Raw genomic sequence first — 20,436 nt, 5'->3', positions numbered from 1 at the left:
GAGAATTTGGCTCACTCGGGACTCACTATGTGTAATCATTTCGTCTTTGCAATCATCCATATCTATATCCAATACTAATATGGTGGAATTACCCAAAACTATATATTCACCTATATATACAGCTGAAAAAAATATTGAATATTCATAATATATTTTATATATATATTCATAATATATATATTATATATTCATATTATATATTCATATATATATATTCACATATATATTCATAATATATATATTCATAATAGAGCTCCCCACTCTTTCCTTATATATATATATATATATATATATATATTCAATATATTTTTCGTATTGATTTTTATATATTTTATATTGATGCCTATATTTTTCTAATCTTGTTTCCTTTGAGTGGGAGCTACTTCTGCAACGAAAAGCAATTGAGGATCAATTAAGTAATCCTGATGCTGAAATTTACAATTCTAGTATTTAAAGAGAGGAAGAAATGCCCTTATTTTGTTTTCTCAAGGCTGCTTGTTGATTTATTAAAATAAAGCAACTCTTTTTTTTTCAATCTTTGCTTGAACTCTCTTTGTTGGAAAAAAAAAATCAGGCGAAATCTGCCTCGAATGAAAAAAAAAGATTATTTCCTTCTGAGCGCAAAAGCGGGTTTCATGAGAGGCATGTTTCATTGTTAAGAGTGACTTCACTTCCCAATTCACTGAGCAACAGAGAGCGAGAGAGAGAGAGAGAGAGAGAGAAAGAGAGAGAGAGAGAGAGAGAGAGACCATCCGGTTATGTTCTGTGAGCGCAAAAAAAAAAGCAGGCGCAATGGTCTGGCTGTAGATCCAATGCGCCCCCACATGAACTGAGGCGAAGGCCAGAAGGCAGGTTTGGCTGTAAAATCACCACAGACGAGTAAATGACCAAAGTTTGGCTGCTGCTGCTGCAATGGACTGCACGATAAAGGTAAGGGGGCTTCGAAGGGACTTCGGAGGGCCTCGTCGCCGCCGCCGCCGCTGCAGTGTGTGTATGTGTGTGTGTGTGTGTGTTTGTATGCATGTTTGTGTGTGTGTGTGTGTGCGTGTGTGTGTGTGTGTGTGTGTGAGGGTGGCGGCCACCCACACCGGCTCTGAGTGAGAGAGCTCCCCACTCTTTCCTTCTTGTACAAAATTTCCTCTTCCTTCCCGTTCGTGGTTGTATGTCGGCTCTATAATAACACAAGTAACCGCCACATCTTTACACGCAGATATAACAAAAACAAACAAACAAAAATGCCAACCGGCGGGCGTCAGCCCCCACGCGTGAAAACGCTGCTTTCACCAGAAAAAGGGCGCGCGTTTGTGTCTTTATTTCTCTCGAAATCAAACTCGTCTCTCACTTTAGGTCGGTTCCGCCTAACAACCCAAAAAAAATGAGAGAGGAAGGGATCCAAAGTGGCTATTGTTTTTTTTTTTTTAAATTTTTTGTATTTTTTTTGGGTGGGGATGAGCGTGAATCGGTAGCTGAAGTGATGCCGGATTCAAACGATGCGCAAAGAGGCAGGTGTCCGTGAAGGCGCCATGGAGCAGCTTGGAAAGGCCGGGCGATCCGTTACCATCATATGAGCGGTATTTATTTCATTTATTCCCTTTTTTCGGGTGTTTAGCCTTCTTGTCACAGTGGCATCTATTGTTCGATAAAATAGTTCTCCAAAGAAACGAATGTCTCTCGCGTCATATTTCATTTCCAAATTTAACATTAAAAAAATGTAGATGAAGATGATTTGATAATCGCGATTCGTTAAATGCAGAGTTCGTTTTCTTAAAATCGAACGTGTAGGTTTTAACTTTAATTACTGCGGTAAATATAATTGAACTTCTTGAATATTTCGTTCTCTGCGAGGCGACGTCAAAGTCAGCATTCTGCATTCGACATTTGTTTTTTTAAGCAGCGTCTCTCTCGCTTATAGGAATCGACGCGGTGCGTTTCCGAAGCCTTATTCGATCAGTTTGGTTTTATAAATGTAAAACACAAGTGATCGATTAAAAGGTCCATAATTCAACGTCACCAACTAAAGGAGGATAATCCACACGAAGAGTTTAACACACGAAGAGTTTAAACAACATAAATACAAATGTCTCTCTCTCTCTCGCTCTCTCTCTCGCTCTCTCTCTCTGTGCGTGTATGTGTGTGTGTGTGTGTGTGTGTGTGTGTGTGTGTGTGTGTGTGTGTGTGTGTATTTTGGCATGTGCTGTTGAGATTCCGTCCCAGAAATGTATTTATTTACCAGCTCGGTCTCCGCGGCAGTGAGATTGTGTGTGTGTGTGAATGTGTGTGTTTGAGGTTATTTTAAGTGTAATTTATTGCTGAAAACGGGAGCGCTTGTCAGGTGTCGTTATCTGAGCTCGGCAGGCTTCCGGTCTCAAACCCCAGACTTTCCTGCGCACATTTCCGCAGGCTGGACTAGAAAAAATAAAAAAATAAGAAGAAAAAAAATGCGCAAAGGCCTTGCCGGAGAAAAGCGGCTCGGCGCGCACAGAGAGGCGCTTCAATATTTTTCCCTTTACATTGTCCGCTCATTCCTTCCCCCACCTCCCCGCCGCTGGGTAGGGGTCACCGGAGAACCGGGCCCGGTGTGCTGGCTTCTATCTGCGCCCGTTGCTCGTTGCGCAGCCGCCACGCGAAAAAAAAAAAAAAAAAAAAAAAAAAAACTGCTTGCATGAACTTTTACTTCTGCTTTTCTGACACTTTTCTTCAGTCATAGATGCTTTTGCACAACATTCTCTGTCCAGTTTTCTTTCAAACATGTCATCTGACACATAAAGTCTTACAGAGTGTGTGGCATATTTAACAAATAAGCTTAATATTTTTACATTAAGAAGGGAGGCCTGTGGTGAGGTATCGACACTGCATTAAAAAAGTGGTTTGTAAGTAAACAAGGGAGTTTCTAATAACCTGTTTGTGAATTGAGGTGTTTGAAAATGTAAGTGATTATAAAGTTACCCCCTGCAAATAAAAATTTCTTGTGATTTTTAAACTTAATTTGCAGTCCCAGAAGATTCACTTTTGGGATTCAGATTCAGCTCATTGTGCAAGTTGAGATGGAGGGAACCTTGAAGGTTTTTTGCACTGTAATTCAACCTTTTTTTTCTGCCGCGCTTAAAAGATTGTTTCTGCAGATGCAAATGTTGTCTTGCTTGTAAATAAAAAAAAAAAATCTTCTATTTTGCCAATCAAAAAGTGTTGCTTGCTGTGGGTGGGACTGACAAACGAAAGTCGGGTCTCCTACTGAGCCGTCAACTTAGTTTTGCTCTGTCCAATAGAGATGTTTCTTTCTCAGAAAAGCAGAAATCACGGGAGGATGATTGTCAGCTCGCAGTGAGATGAAAAGAAAATGGGCAAACAATTGACTGAATTTACAGCTTTTGTCGTGAACGGCACCTTAGTAACGTGAGACTGGAGCTGCATCCTCACCGTTCCCCGGGAGGATGCTGGTCTCACCGCCGTCTCAGCTCGGCACACTACAAGCCTCAGACAAAACAAATTAGCATTTACCCTGGTCACCCATATTGTCATGATTTCCTTGCTTTGTTGTCCAGTTCTGATATTCACATGCTAACTGATACCTTTGCATTGCAATACTTCGTAATTTGAGCCACAGTAACTCACACGTTGGGTCCAGCCGAACCTTTGCTCCACACACACATCATAGACCTGGCCACCAAAGATTACTTTGGGAGGCAGACCAAGTTGCCTGGTCATCAGGCCATCAATTTTCCACTCTAACCGATTCTTGACCTCCAATACGTTAGTTTTGATGGTGCAATCTTCACTTGGTGCCGATGTAACCACATGATCAGTGTTATTTAGCTCTCTGCTTATAGCGCTGCTATAGATGATGGTGAAACACTTTATTTTTCAAGATGTTTGTTAGTAAATCTGTCTCTGAGCTTTAAAAACACTCAAAGTCTTGTCAGTCCCGCTGCTGGCTCTTAACATTGACGACCAGCTGTGTCCTTTATGATATGAAAGCAACCCACAAGGTATAACGACTTAGAAAGGGCTGAATGTTGTCATGGTGATAATAACGTCCCCTGCTGTTGAAGCATCGGATAGGTTATTTTTTTTCAACGGTTATCAAGTGATCTGAGGTTGAGTTTGAGCTCGAAAGAAAATTATGTTGGAGGCCTGTGGTAAATAGAGGCCATGATGGGTGTTGTGGTAATACAACACTGGCTGTTATACTGCTGATGATAACTTCACACACAAATGCATATAGATGGGACGCATGTATTGATCTCATTAACTTAGAGGTGACGTGTGGTCATTTTGTGGAAATTCCCCTTTTTTGTCACAATCCCTGCTGGGCAAAAATATAATAGCATATCTCTTGTTTGTGCACTCTGGAGCCAGAGAACCTCTTCCTGCTGGTTCGCTTAGCTGAACTATCGATAGCCAATATGGAGTCGTGAAATCGGGTCACAACAACCAAAATTTGTTTCGAAAAAGTATCACTTGGATGTAGAGAATAGAGATGCAATTCAGAAATGTCATCATAAGAAGCTTCCATTCGAAAAACTCAGTTGAAGCGAAGCTTAACCTTCTCTTGGCGTAGGTGGGGCATGACATCACTGCGCCCAGTGATTTTCAAGGAGGGTGGTTTTGGCTTACATCCGTATGTGAGCAACTACAGCACAATAGTAGTCCTCCATGAAAGTTTTGAGGCCCCAGAACGTGGTGTAGATGACACTGATGACAACTTATCGCAGATGACATTTTACTGACGGACTTCTACCTTTTCCCGTTGCTATGAATATTGTGGACAACAGAAGGACTCCTGCAGTAAGCCGGACTCTCCACTTGAGTTGAATGGTTCACACTTTGGACCATGTTAACTTAACCTGAATGTGTAAAAATTGCTATATATTAAAAATTAGAGGTCGAAGAACATGAAAATGTGAGTTACAGTAAGAGATTAAATGCAAAGCAGCTGCTTGATGAAACCTGCACAGCTGCTGTCTTATCAGTGTCAAAGTTTCCATTCAAGACTTCACACGCGTTTGTCTTCTCTGCATGCCTTAACATATTCCCCTGATGACCAAATAATGATTAGATACAGTTTTAGGACACTGAGGGACGAGGCCATACTACTTTTTAAGGGTGTCGTGTTTTTTGTAATAAATGTTTTGTGTCACCAAGTAACAGGCAGTTCTGTCAAACACAGGAAGTCAGTTGTGGCAACGGCGGTCAGGCCACACTTTGGTATATTTGTATCTGTATGCAGATGACAGAGTGAGGAGAAGGGGAAGATAAAGAGTTTGCATTCAAGCTCACTGTTTTCTAGCGTGACATATGGCTGCGATTGTATCAACAGTGTTGAGCACAAAAAAAAAAACCAAAAAAACATCTAAGAAATTTGCTGTCAGCAGCCAGTTTTTATACCACTTTCAGTCGTCTGTTTCACTTCTGCACATTAGAGGCCTGTGGCAGTCGGCGTGTTCTGTGTTAGCGAAAATCTGGGGAAAAGGACAGAATCAAGTAAGCAACTCAGCTTAGAAACAAAACAGGGAATGCGGTCAAAAGAATTGACCACACAGGAAAAACAAGGGGCCTTTGAAACAATTCCGCTCAATTGAATTTCAGAGTGTTAAACTCTGACAAGTCAAATAGTCTAAGCTACTTCAGTACTAAGGTTTAGACACAGGCCTGTGAACAGTCTCAGAGGGGCAACAAATAACTAGGGATAGAAGGAAGACTAAATGTCAACCATTAAAAATGAATATTAATCACAGGGACAGCAGTTTGGGGGGAATTTTAAAGTTTTCCAACAGTTTTCAACAGTATTGCCAACTGAAGAGGGCAACTCCTGCCAGCTAACTAAAAAAATAATCAATATAAATAAATAAATAGAATAAAATGAAATCAAACAAAATAAATTAGAGGGTTAATATTCTGATCCATTTGTAAAAGGTCATAATTGGGCATAATAAGGTTAATACAAATTTAGGGTAATTTTCATGAAAAAAAACACATTTTATGACCTTTGGGTTTTTGAAATTGTTTTTGATTGACAAATGGGATCAGAATAATAATAATAATCATAATAAAAAAATCACAGTTAATTTAACAGTTGGCAACCAGTTAAGTAAGATATATTGGGGGAGTGCTTTCTTCTGTCTTCCATTTTAGAGTTCCCATTAGTCACTTAACAGTTTTTGATTATATCAGCCTTATAATCAAGTAGTTTGAAGAAATGGCTGACACCCACCCACACACACACACACACACACACACACACACACACACACACACACACACACACACACACACACACACACACACACACACACACACACACACACACACACACACACACACACACACACACACACACACACACACACACACACACAGATGCATGGCTGGGAGGTGTTCTACAGCAACAGGTTCGGTAAAATCCCTAACACTGCTGATTTCTGGACCACTTTGTGTGCAGCTTCAAGGAAATGCCAAACTGTGTGTCATGCATTAAGAGCTGGTTTACAATGCCCAGGCAACAATTGAGCTAAAAAAGACGTTCAGACAAGAAACAATGCAAAGGCGGCACTTGGAACTTCAATCAAGGCTGTGGTCTTCTGAGTATCCAATGACCTCGTCCCCCCTCTCCTCCCCTGTCCGCAAGCTCCAGTGTTGTTTTGCAGCTTTAAAATGACCCACATTTTTAACCGTACCCCCCTCCTCCACCATTTCCTCTCCCTTGGCCTGTGCCAAAAGGTTTTGCTGCACATGGCGGCCAGGTTTCCTGTAGGCCACTGAAAAAGCACGCCACTGACGTACACGGCCCAAAGACAATGCTCAACTCCTCTAAACAAACACGCACTTGCACCCACTTAGAGTCCTGTCATCGCATTGCGCATGCACACACTTAGTTTGAGCTATAGGCAGAACAACAGGCTCAGTGCTGGCCCTCCCGAGTGAATGGGATCAAAGTGCCATCTTGGGTTGCTTTTTGTTTTTTTGTTTTCGAGGCCTTCTGAGAGGTGCTGCACTCAGGAAAGCAGACTTGTGTTTCGATTGGGAGGCCACCTTGAGTTGACACCCCTCCCCCTACTGCACCCTAATCCTAACGAAATGATGAAATTGCGGTTGGGGTTACTGATGTTTGTCAAGTGTCAAGTGCAAAACTTACACCTTGACACCATATCCAAACAGCATACTCACCTCCATAGAACTGAATTATGTTTTCTTTTAACCAATATGAAACACGCATGTGTCGTTGTTAATAAGTCATAGAAAAGCATGTCTCGGTTTCAAGAATTCGAATGTGAAGTTTTGCCATTAAGTTGGAGCTGCCAGTTTCCAATCCTTCTAAGGATGCGTGTAAAGTTGAGGGGGGGGGAGTTCATAAAAGTCTCCACCTCCGCTTACATTTAGATACAAGTTAGTAATGTTAGCAGTGGCAGTAAAATGAAATCCACAAACAGTATATCTTGTGTAGATACTGTTTAGAATATGATATTAATTGCAGGGTTGCAGAAGGAAAATTCAGTTTGTCAACTGGAATTGAATTCAAAAATTCAATTCAAGTACTATGGAAACTGCCAAAGTATTTTTTATCTTTCCCTTGGAGTTTTGAAAATAACTAAAGCAATCCTCATGGCTTCAAAACACTTTTGCTCTTAAAATTGTAAAACTGAGTGATGGTCAACATTTGTGGCCTGAATTTCTATAAATATATTTTAATGTTGGGGGACTTTCTGGTGAATCAAAAAAAAATAAATCAATAAAACACCGTCAGTATCTTGGGTAAATATGTAATTTTAACAGTTTCAAAAACAGGGTATATATCTGTATGTAGATTACTTCTTATATTTGATTAAAATGACATTCATGTTTATATTTTGGGACCAGATATTATGCAGGTAAGTCATATAATCAAGAAACTGGAGGGTCTTTACTTTTAGCGACCAAACAACTTCTAAATATGGTAATTTCAATTTCTGTCCTTAACAACTGGTCGTACACCATGAGGATTCAGTCTAGACAAGAGGAAAATGTATGTCTTTACATCAAACTTTAAAAGATTGTTCTGTAAGGTGTGGGGGTTAAAAACATTTTATATTGAAGAGTTTAAACACCTGATATCTTGATGTACATTAGCTTTCTGTCCTGTCTACTAAAGCGTCTGAGAGGAGACCATGTTTAGTGAGAATATGTTTCCTCAGGTTGTGACGGAAGCAGCTTAGTGGTAGACACTAACCCCTATGGTTCTGCTGGGCAGGAAGCGCTGTCCGTGGTGAGTGAGGACCAGCCCATATTCGAGCCGCCCTATCCCGCTGCTCCAGCTATGCACATGAAGGTGGAGATGACGTCACCTGGGGGGTACAGCCATGCCTCTAAGCAGAGTCCTGAGCCCAGCGAGCCTGAGTGGATGTCGCAAAACCCTGGGAAAAGAGGCGACCACGTCAATGGAACCAGGTGACTCAGAGCAGTAGGGGCCCACTGGGAATAGAGGTTCCCGGATAACCTTACTTGAGGCTTTGTCACAGACTGTGTCCACAGTCACTTCCAGACCCTAAAGTCTGGAAATAATTCTATCTATTGTCCACTCACCAAATCTAAGCAGCTTTTTCAGACAGGAAAATTTCAAAATATAAGTACTGTAATTTTGCTATTTAACTCTGACTCAAAGCAAATTAAATATTTTTGTTTTAATAATATCCTTTTGAAATCTCCACGGGCAACTACACTCTCTACAATAAACCCATTATAGATGAACCATGAGCAGTAGGCCTGTTGTCCACCAGCACCAGTTAGGGGTCAGGTGTCTCGCTCAACCCCTCTTCAATACACTAGGAGCCAGGAACTGAACCAGGAATGTTCGGTTCCAAAGACAATTGCTCTACCTGACGCGCCACGCTGTCCCCCATTTCAAAATTATATTCTATTAGTTTAAATAAAAAAGATTGAGAAATCCTGTCTTATTAGTAATCTTATAGAAAAGGTTCATCCACAAAGTACTATATCTCTTCTCATGAGAAACTTTCACCCACAGTATAAGATTTCCAGAGACTTAATCGGAGGAAATTAACCAATAATCATGAATACATTTCATTGTGTGGTGTTTATTTATTGTCAGTTATGATGGGATCGTTACATCTACATTCCCACCTGGAACCCAGCATTGTTTAGACACTGGTTGAATTTAGGTTGTGATTCCTAATGTCAATCTAACTTGTCAGTTGTTTGATTAGACTGATTTTCTTCTGTTAACATGGCCTATTGTAAGCAACCAACAAGCAAACATTTTCCACATTTTGCAATGTTCACATCTTTGATGCTTAGTTTTCTTTTGATGTTGACCTGATATTGATGTCTAACTGAGACTGACAACTCTTTGACAACACATTCAAATTGCCAGTATCTGATTGTTGCAGACAATTAAATGTGTGATGTGAAGTAATTAGGTTAAATATGGCAAAGATTTGAAAATAGGCCAGGTGCTACATCATGATCCAGTATTCTTTTCTTTTCCAACTCCAAAAACGTAGCATCCAATTTAAACATCCAGTATTTATGTGATATTTATTTATAAGATATTTATTTATAAGTGAACCGTAAACCCCATGGAAACTCTCTGCTGCAGCCGTGAGTCCCCTGTGGACTGCAGTGTTACCAAGCGCTCCAGGCATATGAGCAATGACAGCGCCCCGATGTCATACCAGGCCTCCTATCAAGAGCCTCGTGTCAGTCCGCCAACCGCCACCCCGCCTAGCAGCACCACGGAGGAGAAGAGGGTCATTGTGCCAGCAGGTGAGTTTTCTTACTCATGAGTCACCCTCACTTCACCACACAACACCATCACCCTCACAAGACAGTTACCCAACTGTTGCCGCACAACTACTTTGTGCAATATCAGTACACATGTCGCCAAAGCACTTGTGCGGCTGCTGTGGAGGAGAAGGGATCACTGTGGCGGAGTATGATGTCGAGGTTACCTTATTTAGAATCAATGCTCATTTCTCACGGGCCGAAATTGAGCCGAAACTGATGTTAACAGCAGCTCATCCCAATTGTTACCACCGGTTCTCTTACCTAAAATCCTGTTTTTGCAGAGACAAAAATGTGTACCCACAAGTGAGGTCACATAACTAAAATCAATTTATGGGTTATCAATATGAGTCCAAGACAAATAGTTCAGATGCACTTTCACCAGTAGGCTGTTTATATTCATATACAATATATTTCCTATTATGTCGGCGCATTTTGAGAAAACTCTACCCAAAGTCTTTCAAATTGAATTGGCTGAGAATAAAAAAACTTGAAAAGGAACATTTCATTGCTTAGTTTTAGAATTTCCCACATAGCATTAAACATTGAAAGCAGAAAATAGATTAGAAGCCGTAACATTGCGCTGGCAATGTTGACCCTTCTTTGTTAGTTATTTATGTGTATCAATTGCAGCTGAAAATGTGCTAACTAACATCTTCACAATGAAGACTCAGTCCAGCTGAGCTGAAGGAAGAGTAAAGCAGAAATATTGAAACACATAACATATTGTATTTGCCCTTTTAGCAGATTTTTTTCCCTTTTAAGCTCTTCCAGTATTCTTAAATTCTTTGATAGACAGAAGTAGAAAACTGAATCCTTGCCTCATAAACATTTAACATAATTGATGAGAAAAGTAGCTGTGCCCTAAAGTTTACCAAATCAGTGTTAAATCTTGATTTAAACTTCAAGCAATAAATACTGAAGCTTGCTGACAGCAGATGAGTAATTGCTTTTACAGTAAGTCTTTTCTTTCTATAACACACAATTGAATCATTGTGGTATGGCTAACTGGTCTAGGTACACTAAATTTACTTGATAAATTCAGTGTTCTTTTTATAATATAGTTCGGATATGGTTGTCCTCAGGGACTTGTAACAGTACCCGTTTACCAGCATGTTTGTGCGTGTGGAATTGTGAGTCAATTTAGGGGAAAAAAAACAAGGAAAATCCCACATAGGAGAGAGTAACTTTTACTTCAGCTATTTGGAAGACAAAAAATTAACAAATGAGTCACCAGAACTCAGTTATTCTGCTTAATAATACACGGATGTTGCATCACAGTAGCATGTGTTAATCAAGCATGGTCAGGACATGAGGGTGTGGTGGCTCAAGAATCCTACTTCATAACACGGGTGATTTCAAAGAGCTACTGGAAATGAAATAGCCTTCCCAGATTAGAAGAGCGATATATTACTCACTTTATGCATTATCTGCTTTTTTTCTTTATCACGTATCGCTGTCATGCACTTCAGTTATTAAATATTTTTAGTTCTGTGGTCCTCACTAATTTAAACTTTACTTTTACTTTACTTCAATAAGTTGAAGCTTTTGGCAAAAGCTTCAACTTATTGAAGCTTTTGACATCTGACCGATATTTTTTTCCAATTTATAAACCTTTTACATGTATTTGCTTGTTTTGTTTTGCTTACTCTATTTTTAGACCACAATTGTTTCTATTCTGTGATGAACAGGCTGTGATATTTCCTCCCCCACTGTGGATAACAAAAAAAAAGGAAAAAGATGGAAAATGTATTTAGTCCAGAATAGAAGATCATGTTTGCAAGAAATAAAGTGTGTGTATTTATTCAGTTATAATAAATACACAATTATTAATTTTAAGAAAGAAATTGTCTAAGCCCTCAGTCAGGAAATGCAGATATAATTTGCAAATGCGTTTCGAATATATAGTGCATAAAAATGTAATTCTGGGTTTTTTCTCACTACATGCTGTTTGAATTAGCGGTGATAACAGTGAGCAAGAGGAAATGCACATAACATCTGCATTCAAACACTAAAATTTGTACTGGACCAACTGAAAATGCCATGAGATGACTAACACTTACGAAACAATCGGTTTTTTGTGAAAAATAGTGCACAAATTTGCAGTTTTAAAAATGTTGATTATACTATGAGATGATGCTTTTTGTGTGTGAGGTCTTTGGTGAAGGCCGATTCAAGCTGACTGATAATTTGTAATGTATCTATTTGAGGCAACTCAAAGTATAGTTCCTCAGTTTTAAATTTAATTAGAAAAAAAAAATTGCAGGTAATGTTACAACAAATACTTTACGTCTCAAGACTTTAAATTATGCTTAATTCGTAGCGTCATTCATAAAAGGCAGACTTGTTTGTTAAAAGAGGAATGCATGTTATCGATGATGTGAAATATCAAATCGCTCGATTTCTTTTTTTTACTTTTCACAAAGTTGTTGCACATACTCAACCACAAATGTTGTAATCACTGACAAAATCACAGTATTACAAATAAGGTCTGACACCTCAAATATTTGCAGGGGATGTGCATTATATAAATTAAAGTTGCCTTACTAGGATACACAAAACCTTCTTTGGAGGCTTGAGTTTTATCATTTCAAATGGGGTCCCCAGTCTCTAGCAGCTTAAAGAAAATAATGTCCTCCATAAAAGCAATACACTTCCTTTATTTCTGCATTGCAAATGCTTTAGCTTTAAAAGCCTTGTGATATTACAATGATTTGACTCATATCCATTCCCTGCGTCTGACCTCCAAACGCATCACATGCAACCGAATCCATGATCAGAGGCCTGTAGGAGTCACACTCCAGTCAATAATTAAGTTGTATTTCCCACAATTCCTTGAATCCTATGATGTTTCAGGTACAGTACCAAGTATCAAATGTGTCATCCCACTCACACACTTTTGACAATTTCTGCTGACATCTGCAATAAGATATCTATGGGTTATACTCAATAATGATGCATGGTTGAGGTTGACATCCCTCATGGACAATGCGGATCAAATTTGTTTTGTTCTTGCTCATACCTGTATTTCCGCCTACTCAGCTAGATGTTTTCAGGGAGGAACATTTCAAACCCCTATCCATTAGAAGAGGGAGCAAGCTAAAAATACTGAGGTAGGGCTGAAAACAGTAGAATAGGACATGGCAGAATATAATTTATAAAAGTTAAAAACATACAGCCTGTGTGCAATTAAATCCATATGTCACTTGATAATGACACAAACTATGGGTAAAGTTTAAGTACAGCATGTTGGGGTCAAGTTTGAATATAACAGTAAACCATCATTTTGCCGTGAAGACATTGTTCTTTTTGTCTATCTCTGACTTATTTGAAAGTCTGTCCCCCCTCAGATAATGTTGGGTGCATTCGAGAAGCGTGAGGTTTCATCTCAGAGATAACAGCAGAGTTTCACTCACCAGTATCTTTAGTCAGTGGCCATCAGGAAAGGCCATTGTTGCAAATAAGGCAACAAAAAAAAGAATAGGGGCCAAAAAACAGAAAGATTTTCTGTCTTTATTCCCACCTGTCTCTGCTATTATTTCTACACGACTCTTCCCTTTCACCCCTGCGACAGATCCTGAGGTCTGGACACAAGACCATGTGCGACAGTGGCTGGACTGGGCCATCAAGGAGTATGTTCTTGAAGAAGTAGATGTCATGCTCTTTCATGCGCTGGACGGCAAGGCCTTATGCAAGATGACCAAAGAAGACATGATGCGTCTCACGTCAGCCTACAATGCAGACATCCTGCTCTCGCACCTCAATTACCTCAGACAAAGTAAAGCATGCCTCTTTGTCTGGAATATCACTCCAGTAGATAACATTGTTTTGCTCTCCTTGCCTATTTTAAGATTAAGACAAAGCGAATGCTTTAATTGTGTGTCTACCAGCAAATCTAGGATAATGAACCTCAGTATGGAGCTAACAGCTTAATGACTCATTGATTGATAAACAAGATAATCCTCAAATAACTGCAAATCAAGTGCAAATTAAGAATTTAAAAATTTAAAACCTATGAAACCATATTCCACAATGGTTTGTATGCTCGTGTCGCTAACCACATTCTCGACAAATTTTTGTGACAACCATTTGTCCAACCAAAGTTGACATGCTTGTGTAAATATACAATACTAATGGCAAGTTGAACAGTCAGTGACTCATACACAGACATCATCTTATAACAGTAGATATGACAGTGATCGGGGGCCATACAATCTAACAAGTCAATGTCTTACTCCCCCTTTTTCATTTCTGTACTGCGTCTTTCCATTCAAACAAGCCATCTATGACATCTATCACGTGTTTTTTCAGTTGCCTTTAAATATGCCTCTAACCAAACGTTTTTATTACCCCTGCTTCAGGTAGCCCAACTTTTTCATATCCTGCAACTCCTACCAACACCACACCAACGCAACAGCCCAGACAGCAGGTGAAAGCAGGTGAGATCTCACACTGCTTTTGTTTCAAGTGCAGCTGTTCAATGAATCTATCTGTTGTGTCTACCAGGGAGTTAGATCTGTTAATTTGCCACTTCCAGTAATGCTTTCCAATCTGCTACAATATTGACTTGATTCTCTTTATTGGGAACAGTCCAATGCAAAGAATCATTTTATTAAACAAAAAAATTGAAACATAAACTTCAATTTATCAAGCTTGCCCAGCATCAGGATTGAAAAGCCAACAAGTTGATGTTCCCTGGTTGTACTAATAAAAAAGATTGGAAAAAAAATAAATAAATATATATATATATATATATATATAAAAATCGATAAAATGTGGATGTGCCATGCAATGTTTTTGGACACCCATTAATGGCTCTTGCATTATGGGGTCAACGATATTTGACATACTTGTATTATCTGTCATTATTTGAGGACTTGTTTTTTGTACTGCTTGTACATGTTTCCATTTAGACACAAAACTAATCATATTTGAGTTTGTGAATTTATTGCATTGAATAAAATACTCAATAGTACGAAAGGGTTTAGTGAGTTTAGTTTTGCACCAAAATTGTCCAACTGCACATTTTAATGCACTGAATATCAGTGGCTTGTAAGTTTTGTGATGAAATTTCTCAATCCATTTCTGGATGAGAAAACACTGGTATGATAAACAAGAGTAATCTGTATACCTATGACTGCGTCCATTTGAAAACAGATATCGCTATTTCTATGCGGATATTACCCAGTTGGTTTTGTAATTCTGACTTTCTGCTGTCATCTTTCCTGATCTTAATTACCTGAAATAATTAGAAAGACAGTAACTCATCAAATAGTTAGACTGATGTTGCTAAGCCTGCAGTGGTTTAAACAATTATGATGTTGAGTTTTCCTCTGGTTTTAAAATGCTGGGAACTAATTTTGAATAAGGAATTAAAAACTGGTCTTGTGCCTAGTAAAAGCACAGGTAGTGAGATTTGACTGTAGTCTTATTTTTTCTGTTCAGATTGAATATTTTCTTTACTCCCATAATAAGCAGTTAAGATCTGATTATATTGTTGAATGTGCAAATAACACATGACAACATCGTGACTTGATGCCCATACACAATGAAGTGATACTACCTTGGTTTCAATGAGAATCAAACTCCAGACTTAAGTGATTAAGGGGTTGAAAAACTATTATGTTCAGAACTGTTATACACAGTTTCAATATAAGAAGTTTCCAGCACTCATCACCACTGATGAGTCCAAAACTCAACAGTCAGTTTCAGACAGGAAACAGCTGCACCAGCAAAGGAAATGGGGGGTATAGGTCCATCTCCTGGGACAGGTCTCACAATCCTGTGTCGGCACGGGTGGCCTGATCAAAAGAAGCTCACCCAAGAAATAGGGGGTCATCGTCAGACCTCCCTTGCCTTTTCTTCAGCTCTTATCGACTTCAGTCTTCATTTACGGACTTCCTTCCCACTTTCCATGCTATCCACTTCAAAGCCTTTCAATGTCACATGTCTGTTGAAGTGTCATCCCACCCCCACCTTGTTTTTGCGTGCAGAGAGCAGTTATGATGAGATCAGTCGCAGGAACAGCTGGCCAGCGAACACCATGACAGCAGTGCCAAAAGGTATGACAAGAAAATCAGTAAATGGTATTAAAACAAGAACAATGGATCAGACCCTTTTAACGATCTATGCGTAAATGGATATCTATCATATATTTGTAGGTTCCTCCATGGAGCATCAACACACAAGAGTTTCAGAGCACCCTCCAAGAATTGTCCAAGGTGTGAAGACCCTTGCCTCACGAGCTTTGAAAGAGATTAACAAAAAAAAAGTGACTATTTCCCAGTCACGATCACACAGTTTCAAAGGAGTGGCATTAAAAGTAGATACACTGTACGAAGAGCCTTCCACACAGTCAGACCCTTTCAGATTGCACACATCTTTTCTAATAAGATTCAAAAAAAACTAACAGACTTTATTTCCCACATAAGTCTTGATCATGAATGAAAACCAGTATTAGATATCTTTGAGTCAAGGTTTGATAATATACTATGATGCTTGTTTGGTGTGTCTACAATTTTTGAACATCAGGATGCCTCCTTGACATCCTCTCACACTCTGGGAAAAATGTTTAAAACTGCCACCTGACAGACCAGGCTTCCTGACAGATTGTCCGGAGGGCTCGAATTTTTGCATGTTCAGCTCAACATCAGTAAGACTTGACATGAAGCCTGCTTAGCATTCATTCTCCCCATTTTCTGTCCAAGCTTCTTGCCTCAACATCTGGCCATGTTCTATATCCTATACATCATATTACCACCACAATGCTTCACATTGCAGATGCTCTTATTTAGGTTAGCACTGCACTTATAGTTCAGTACCCAAATCTGGCATGGCAAACTCCTCATGCCTTTTACTTAAGACAGCCACTCTCCCATTATTGCTTAACTGATGGAAATGGCTGCTGAGATTCCATGCCTTCTGGCAGGATCTTTTTGCGATGGATTTCACAATAACTCTAGAAAAACAGGGCTTTGACACCTCACTCATCAAGGTCTTGCTGACCAGGTAACTCAGTTAGGTTGGGTTCAATTTCATAATTAATATCACTGTGAAAAATGCATTAATTGCTCTACATTTTCAGTCCTTGGTTTGGATCATAACATGCCGTTAGACTAACGTGACATTCTTTGTGCCTGCCTGAGCTGACTTTTCCAAGGGAGGGCTGAAGTCTAGTTTAGGCTGAATAGTACCAGTGGTTTGAGTATTAGAGCAGAGGGCACGACATTTCCGTTGGAACGTGTAAATGTTGTCATTTTGGATTGAGTATAACTTAATGGCAAAAAGATATCCGATTAAGATTTCATGAGAAACTGTTTAACTAGTCATGTTTACTCATGAAAAAGCTCTGACGGGTGGCACATCCTTCAATAACCCAAACAACAGAACTACTTGAAAACACTGAACAATTCAAAGAGGATAGTTGTGATAGAAGTTAATTACTACAGAAATGTATGATCATTGTGAGTACAAAACAAAAACTTATAGACTTGAGTAGATTTAGTGTGAGTTAAGGAAAATGTTCAAGGTCAGTGGAGCAGCAGAGTAAGGGTTAGGGTTAACATTTGTTTTACTTCATCTGAATTGAGGGTCTCAAAGTCAGACTATAAATCAGGCCTTAAAAATGAAAATACCTTATAAACCATTATATACCATTATATACCAGTATATACCAGTATATACCATTTATCAAGTGAAAAATGAAATCGGTGCACATGTAAATGAAAATTCAGATAATTAATTGTGTTCTTCCTCTTCACAGACCCATATCAGACATTAGGGCCCATAAGCAGTCGGCTGGCCAACCCAGGTAAGAATCCAAAGTGTTAGGTTAAAAAAAAAAAAAAAAAAAAAAAAATCATTTAGGATAAAACAAATGAGGCCTTTACACTGTCTGCTTTGGCATCATGAGAGGAAAACAAGTAGGGGCAGGCACACAGGCACTGGTGGTAAATAACAAGCAACACCTGTTGTGTCAGCATAATCACGTGAAGCCTCCACAGACAAAATCTGGCTTCCCCTTCACCAAAGTGACTGTTTGCCCTGCTGTTTCCTCACAGAAGGCCAAGCCCTCAGCTCATCCAAGAACCGAACAAGCAAACAAAGTCCATACAAGCTGCCTGACCCCAGCGCTCACAGGCCTGTGGGTAGGTGTCTGCCCTGATTTCTCTCCCTTCCAAGCAACACAGTGAAAAGGTCACATTTGTCAGAAAAAAAATAAATAAAATTTAGTGTTAGATCTGTCTAACACTACAAGGAAAGTGGTCTGCATCAGAAAGCAAGGTCCCAGGAATAACCAGAAAATCATGGACTTGAAACACTGTATTCTTTAAATTCTTATGTTAATATTGAAAGCTAAGCTATGGTCAATGCAGAATATTTACGTACAGAGGATTACGTGATCATTAATGTGAAATAACAACTGAAACACTTGAGATCATGCAGTAATACTCGGGGGAATCCAACATGCCATACCTCGTTTGAATGTTCTTTTAAAAAAAAAAAATAAATAAAAAAAATAAATCAGTAACTTTTTCATGAACCCCCTACTTTCTTCCTCCCAGGTTCAGGGCAGATCCAGCTGTGGCAATTCCTGCTGGAACTGCTATCAGACAGCAATAACGCAGGCATCATTACCTGGGAGGGCACCAATGGTGAGTTCAAGATGACTGACCCAGATGAGGTGGCGAAACGCTGGGGAGAGCGAAAGAGCAAGCCCAACATGAACTATGATAAATTGAGTCGCGCTTTGCGCTACTACTATGACAAGAACATTATGACCAAAGTGCACGGCAAGCGTTATGCCTACAAATTTGACTTCCAAGGGATCTCACAAACACACCAGAATCATGCAGCTGAAGGGGTCAAGTACCAGACTGAAATGTCATACGTACAGCCTTACCACAGCCACCAGCCCAAAATGAACTTCATGAGTAGCCACCCTCCACCAATGCCAGTCTCCTCGAACAACTTTTTTGGCCCTCCAGCAACATACTGGAACTCACCCAACAGCCCCATCTACCCTGGCACTGCCATGACCAGACATCCCGCTTCCCACCTTAGCTCATACTACTGAGGACCATGGACTTCAACCCTAAACTGTAAAAAATGCGAGAGCAACCCAAATGTGCAACATGTCACAGTGGAAGTGCAAGTTGGATCCAGGATGCACCTAAGCTGAACCCTCTGTGAAATGAAGGTGATATGACGCTACGGTCTGTTTCAGTGAAGGCATTATAATGTCCGTGTCACATTCCTTCTTAAAAAAAACAAACAAGAAATGTGAGGGTAAATTAACTGATTATTAGAGAGAGGAGGTGATATTATATTTCAAAGAATTTTATGAATATACTGTTAACTCGCTGTATTTACAACTTTTATTTGATATGGAACCAAGTCTTTTTCATTTGTAAGTATCATGGTTGATAGAAAGTGTTGTAAAGACAAAACTTAGCAATAACTGTGTGAGTAGTATAATTTTTGTAACTGTTTTTCACTCCAGTTAAAACTGTAGTTATCACATCCAATGACTTGGGAATTGTAAAAGACAATTGTACATAAAGTTTTTCATGTAGCAATAACTCATTTACTCATGATGTAAAGTTAATAAATGATACTTGTAACTGAAGGTGGAGTTCTGAGAGGGTGATCATTTTGAATTTGTGGAAACTGGAAAAAACACCACAAAAAGTTAATTAAAAGGTTTAAAATAAAAATGGCATTTTTTTTAAAAAGGTAGATAGAAAAGTGCGAAATCTGTCCGTTAAACATGCATACGCAATAGCAATCAGCATTTCAATAACAGAGGACAGTATCCTATTTGCTGTAAGGCGTCTCAGTATCACATTACAGCAACAGAAAGTACAACATGGACATTAGAAATATTTAAAAGTGATAGTAGGCTAATAGTAGTCTCTCAGCATCTGTGAAACAAGTGCAGCTGCTGCTTTAAAGTGCCTCTTCGTTTTAACAACAAATTAGTTTAAGTGGAGTAGACTCATAATGCAAAAAATATTTTTGCATGATTAGATTGCATGTAATAATATTAAAGCGAATATTATTGGGTTTTAGACATGAGAAAGCATCTCACAATTTTCTGCATCAGTGAAAGGAATTTGAGCTGTAAAAGTTGATAAGAACTTTCCAATTAGGAGTTCCAGCTTGCAAAACTCCTTGTTAGTATGAAAAGCAGGAATTAATACCGTTCCTTCCTATGATACACAATTTGGGCAACAGATGGTTGCATTAAGCAACGTGTTAACAGTGAAGTTGTTTTTTAACAGGACTATAATTGCAAGCGCAAGTACTAAAGAGGAAAGTTTGGGAATTACATGCCCTAAAGACAGGTTTCTAGCAAAATCAAAACCACGGTTGTACCCCATTTCTGGTCTGACCTCTACCCAAACAAACATTTTTTTAAATAAAAGGCTTAGAATAAATTTTGCAATTTTCATCCAGCATCAACCCTGTCTTTTTAAGCTTTACAATAACAGGGACCTTTGCACACCTTACCAAATACATTTTAGTTGTTTAATAGTGTAGATAAGCAGGAATGGAGACTTATGAACAAATTAAAAAGTAACTGGCTTCCTACCCTTATAAATTCCCTACTGTGGGACTAATGAAGGAATATCTTGTGTAATCTTATAAGTAATGTGTCCA

The 20,436-nt window shown here is 39.1% G+C and overlaps 1 protein-coding gene across 3 annotated transcripts; it reads left to right on the top strand.

Moving 5' to 3' along the window:
* The first annotated feature begins 770 nt into the window (after positions 1-770).
* On the top strand, positions 771-19,402 carry fli1rs (Fli-1 proto-oncogene, ETS transcription factor-related sequence). 3 transcript variants are annotated; one of them, XM_086153591.1, is made up of 10 exons: positions 771-930; positions 8,225-8,421; positions 9,590-9,756; positions 13,349-13,552; positions 14,136-14,213; positions 15,768-15,836; positions 15,936-15,995; positions 17,537-17,584; positions 17,835-17,921; positions 18,339-19,402. In XM_086153591.1, exons 1-10 carry the CDS (start codon positions 913-915, stop codon positions 18,848-18,850), a joined length of 1,440 nt encoding a protein of 479 aa, XP_086009717.1. In that variant the 5' UTR covers positions 771-912; the 3' UTR covers positions 18,851-19,402. The 3 variants fall into 3 exon arrangements, with proteins under 3 accessions (XP_086009717.1, XP_086009719.1, XP_086009718.1); XM_086153592.1 differs by lacking the exon at positions 771-930 and adding an exon at positions 1,433-1,571; XM_086153593.1 differs by lacking the exon at positions 17,835-17,921 and having other exon boundaries at positions 772-930.
* Positions 19,403-20,436: the final 1,034 nt, after the last annotated feature.

The sequence above is a fragment of the Fistularia commersonii genome, chromosome 10 (assembly GCF_037954325.1).
Source record: "Fistularia commersonii isolate RoL2024-O1a breed Wild chromosome 10, RoL_Fcom_v1.0, whole genome shotgun sequence".
NCBI classification, from domain to species: domain Eukaryota; kingdom Metazoa; phylum Chordata; class Actinopteri; order Syngnathiformes; family Fistulariidae; genus Fistularia; species Fistularia commersonii.
Note: the sequence above shows the minus strand (reverse complement) of the source record. Positions and strands in the feature narration are given on the sequence as shown.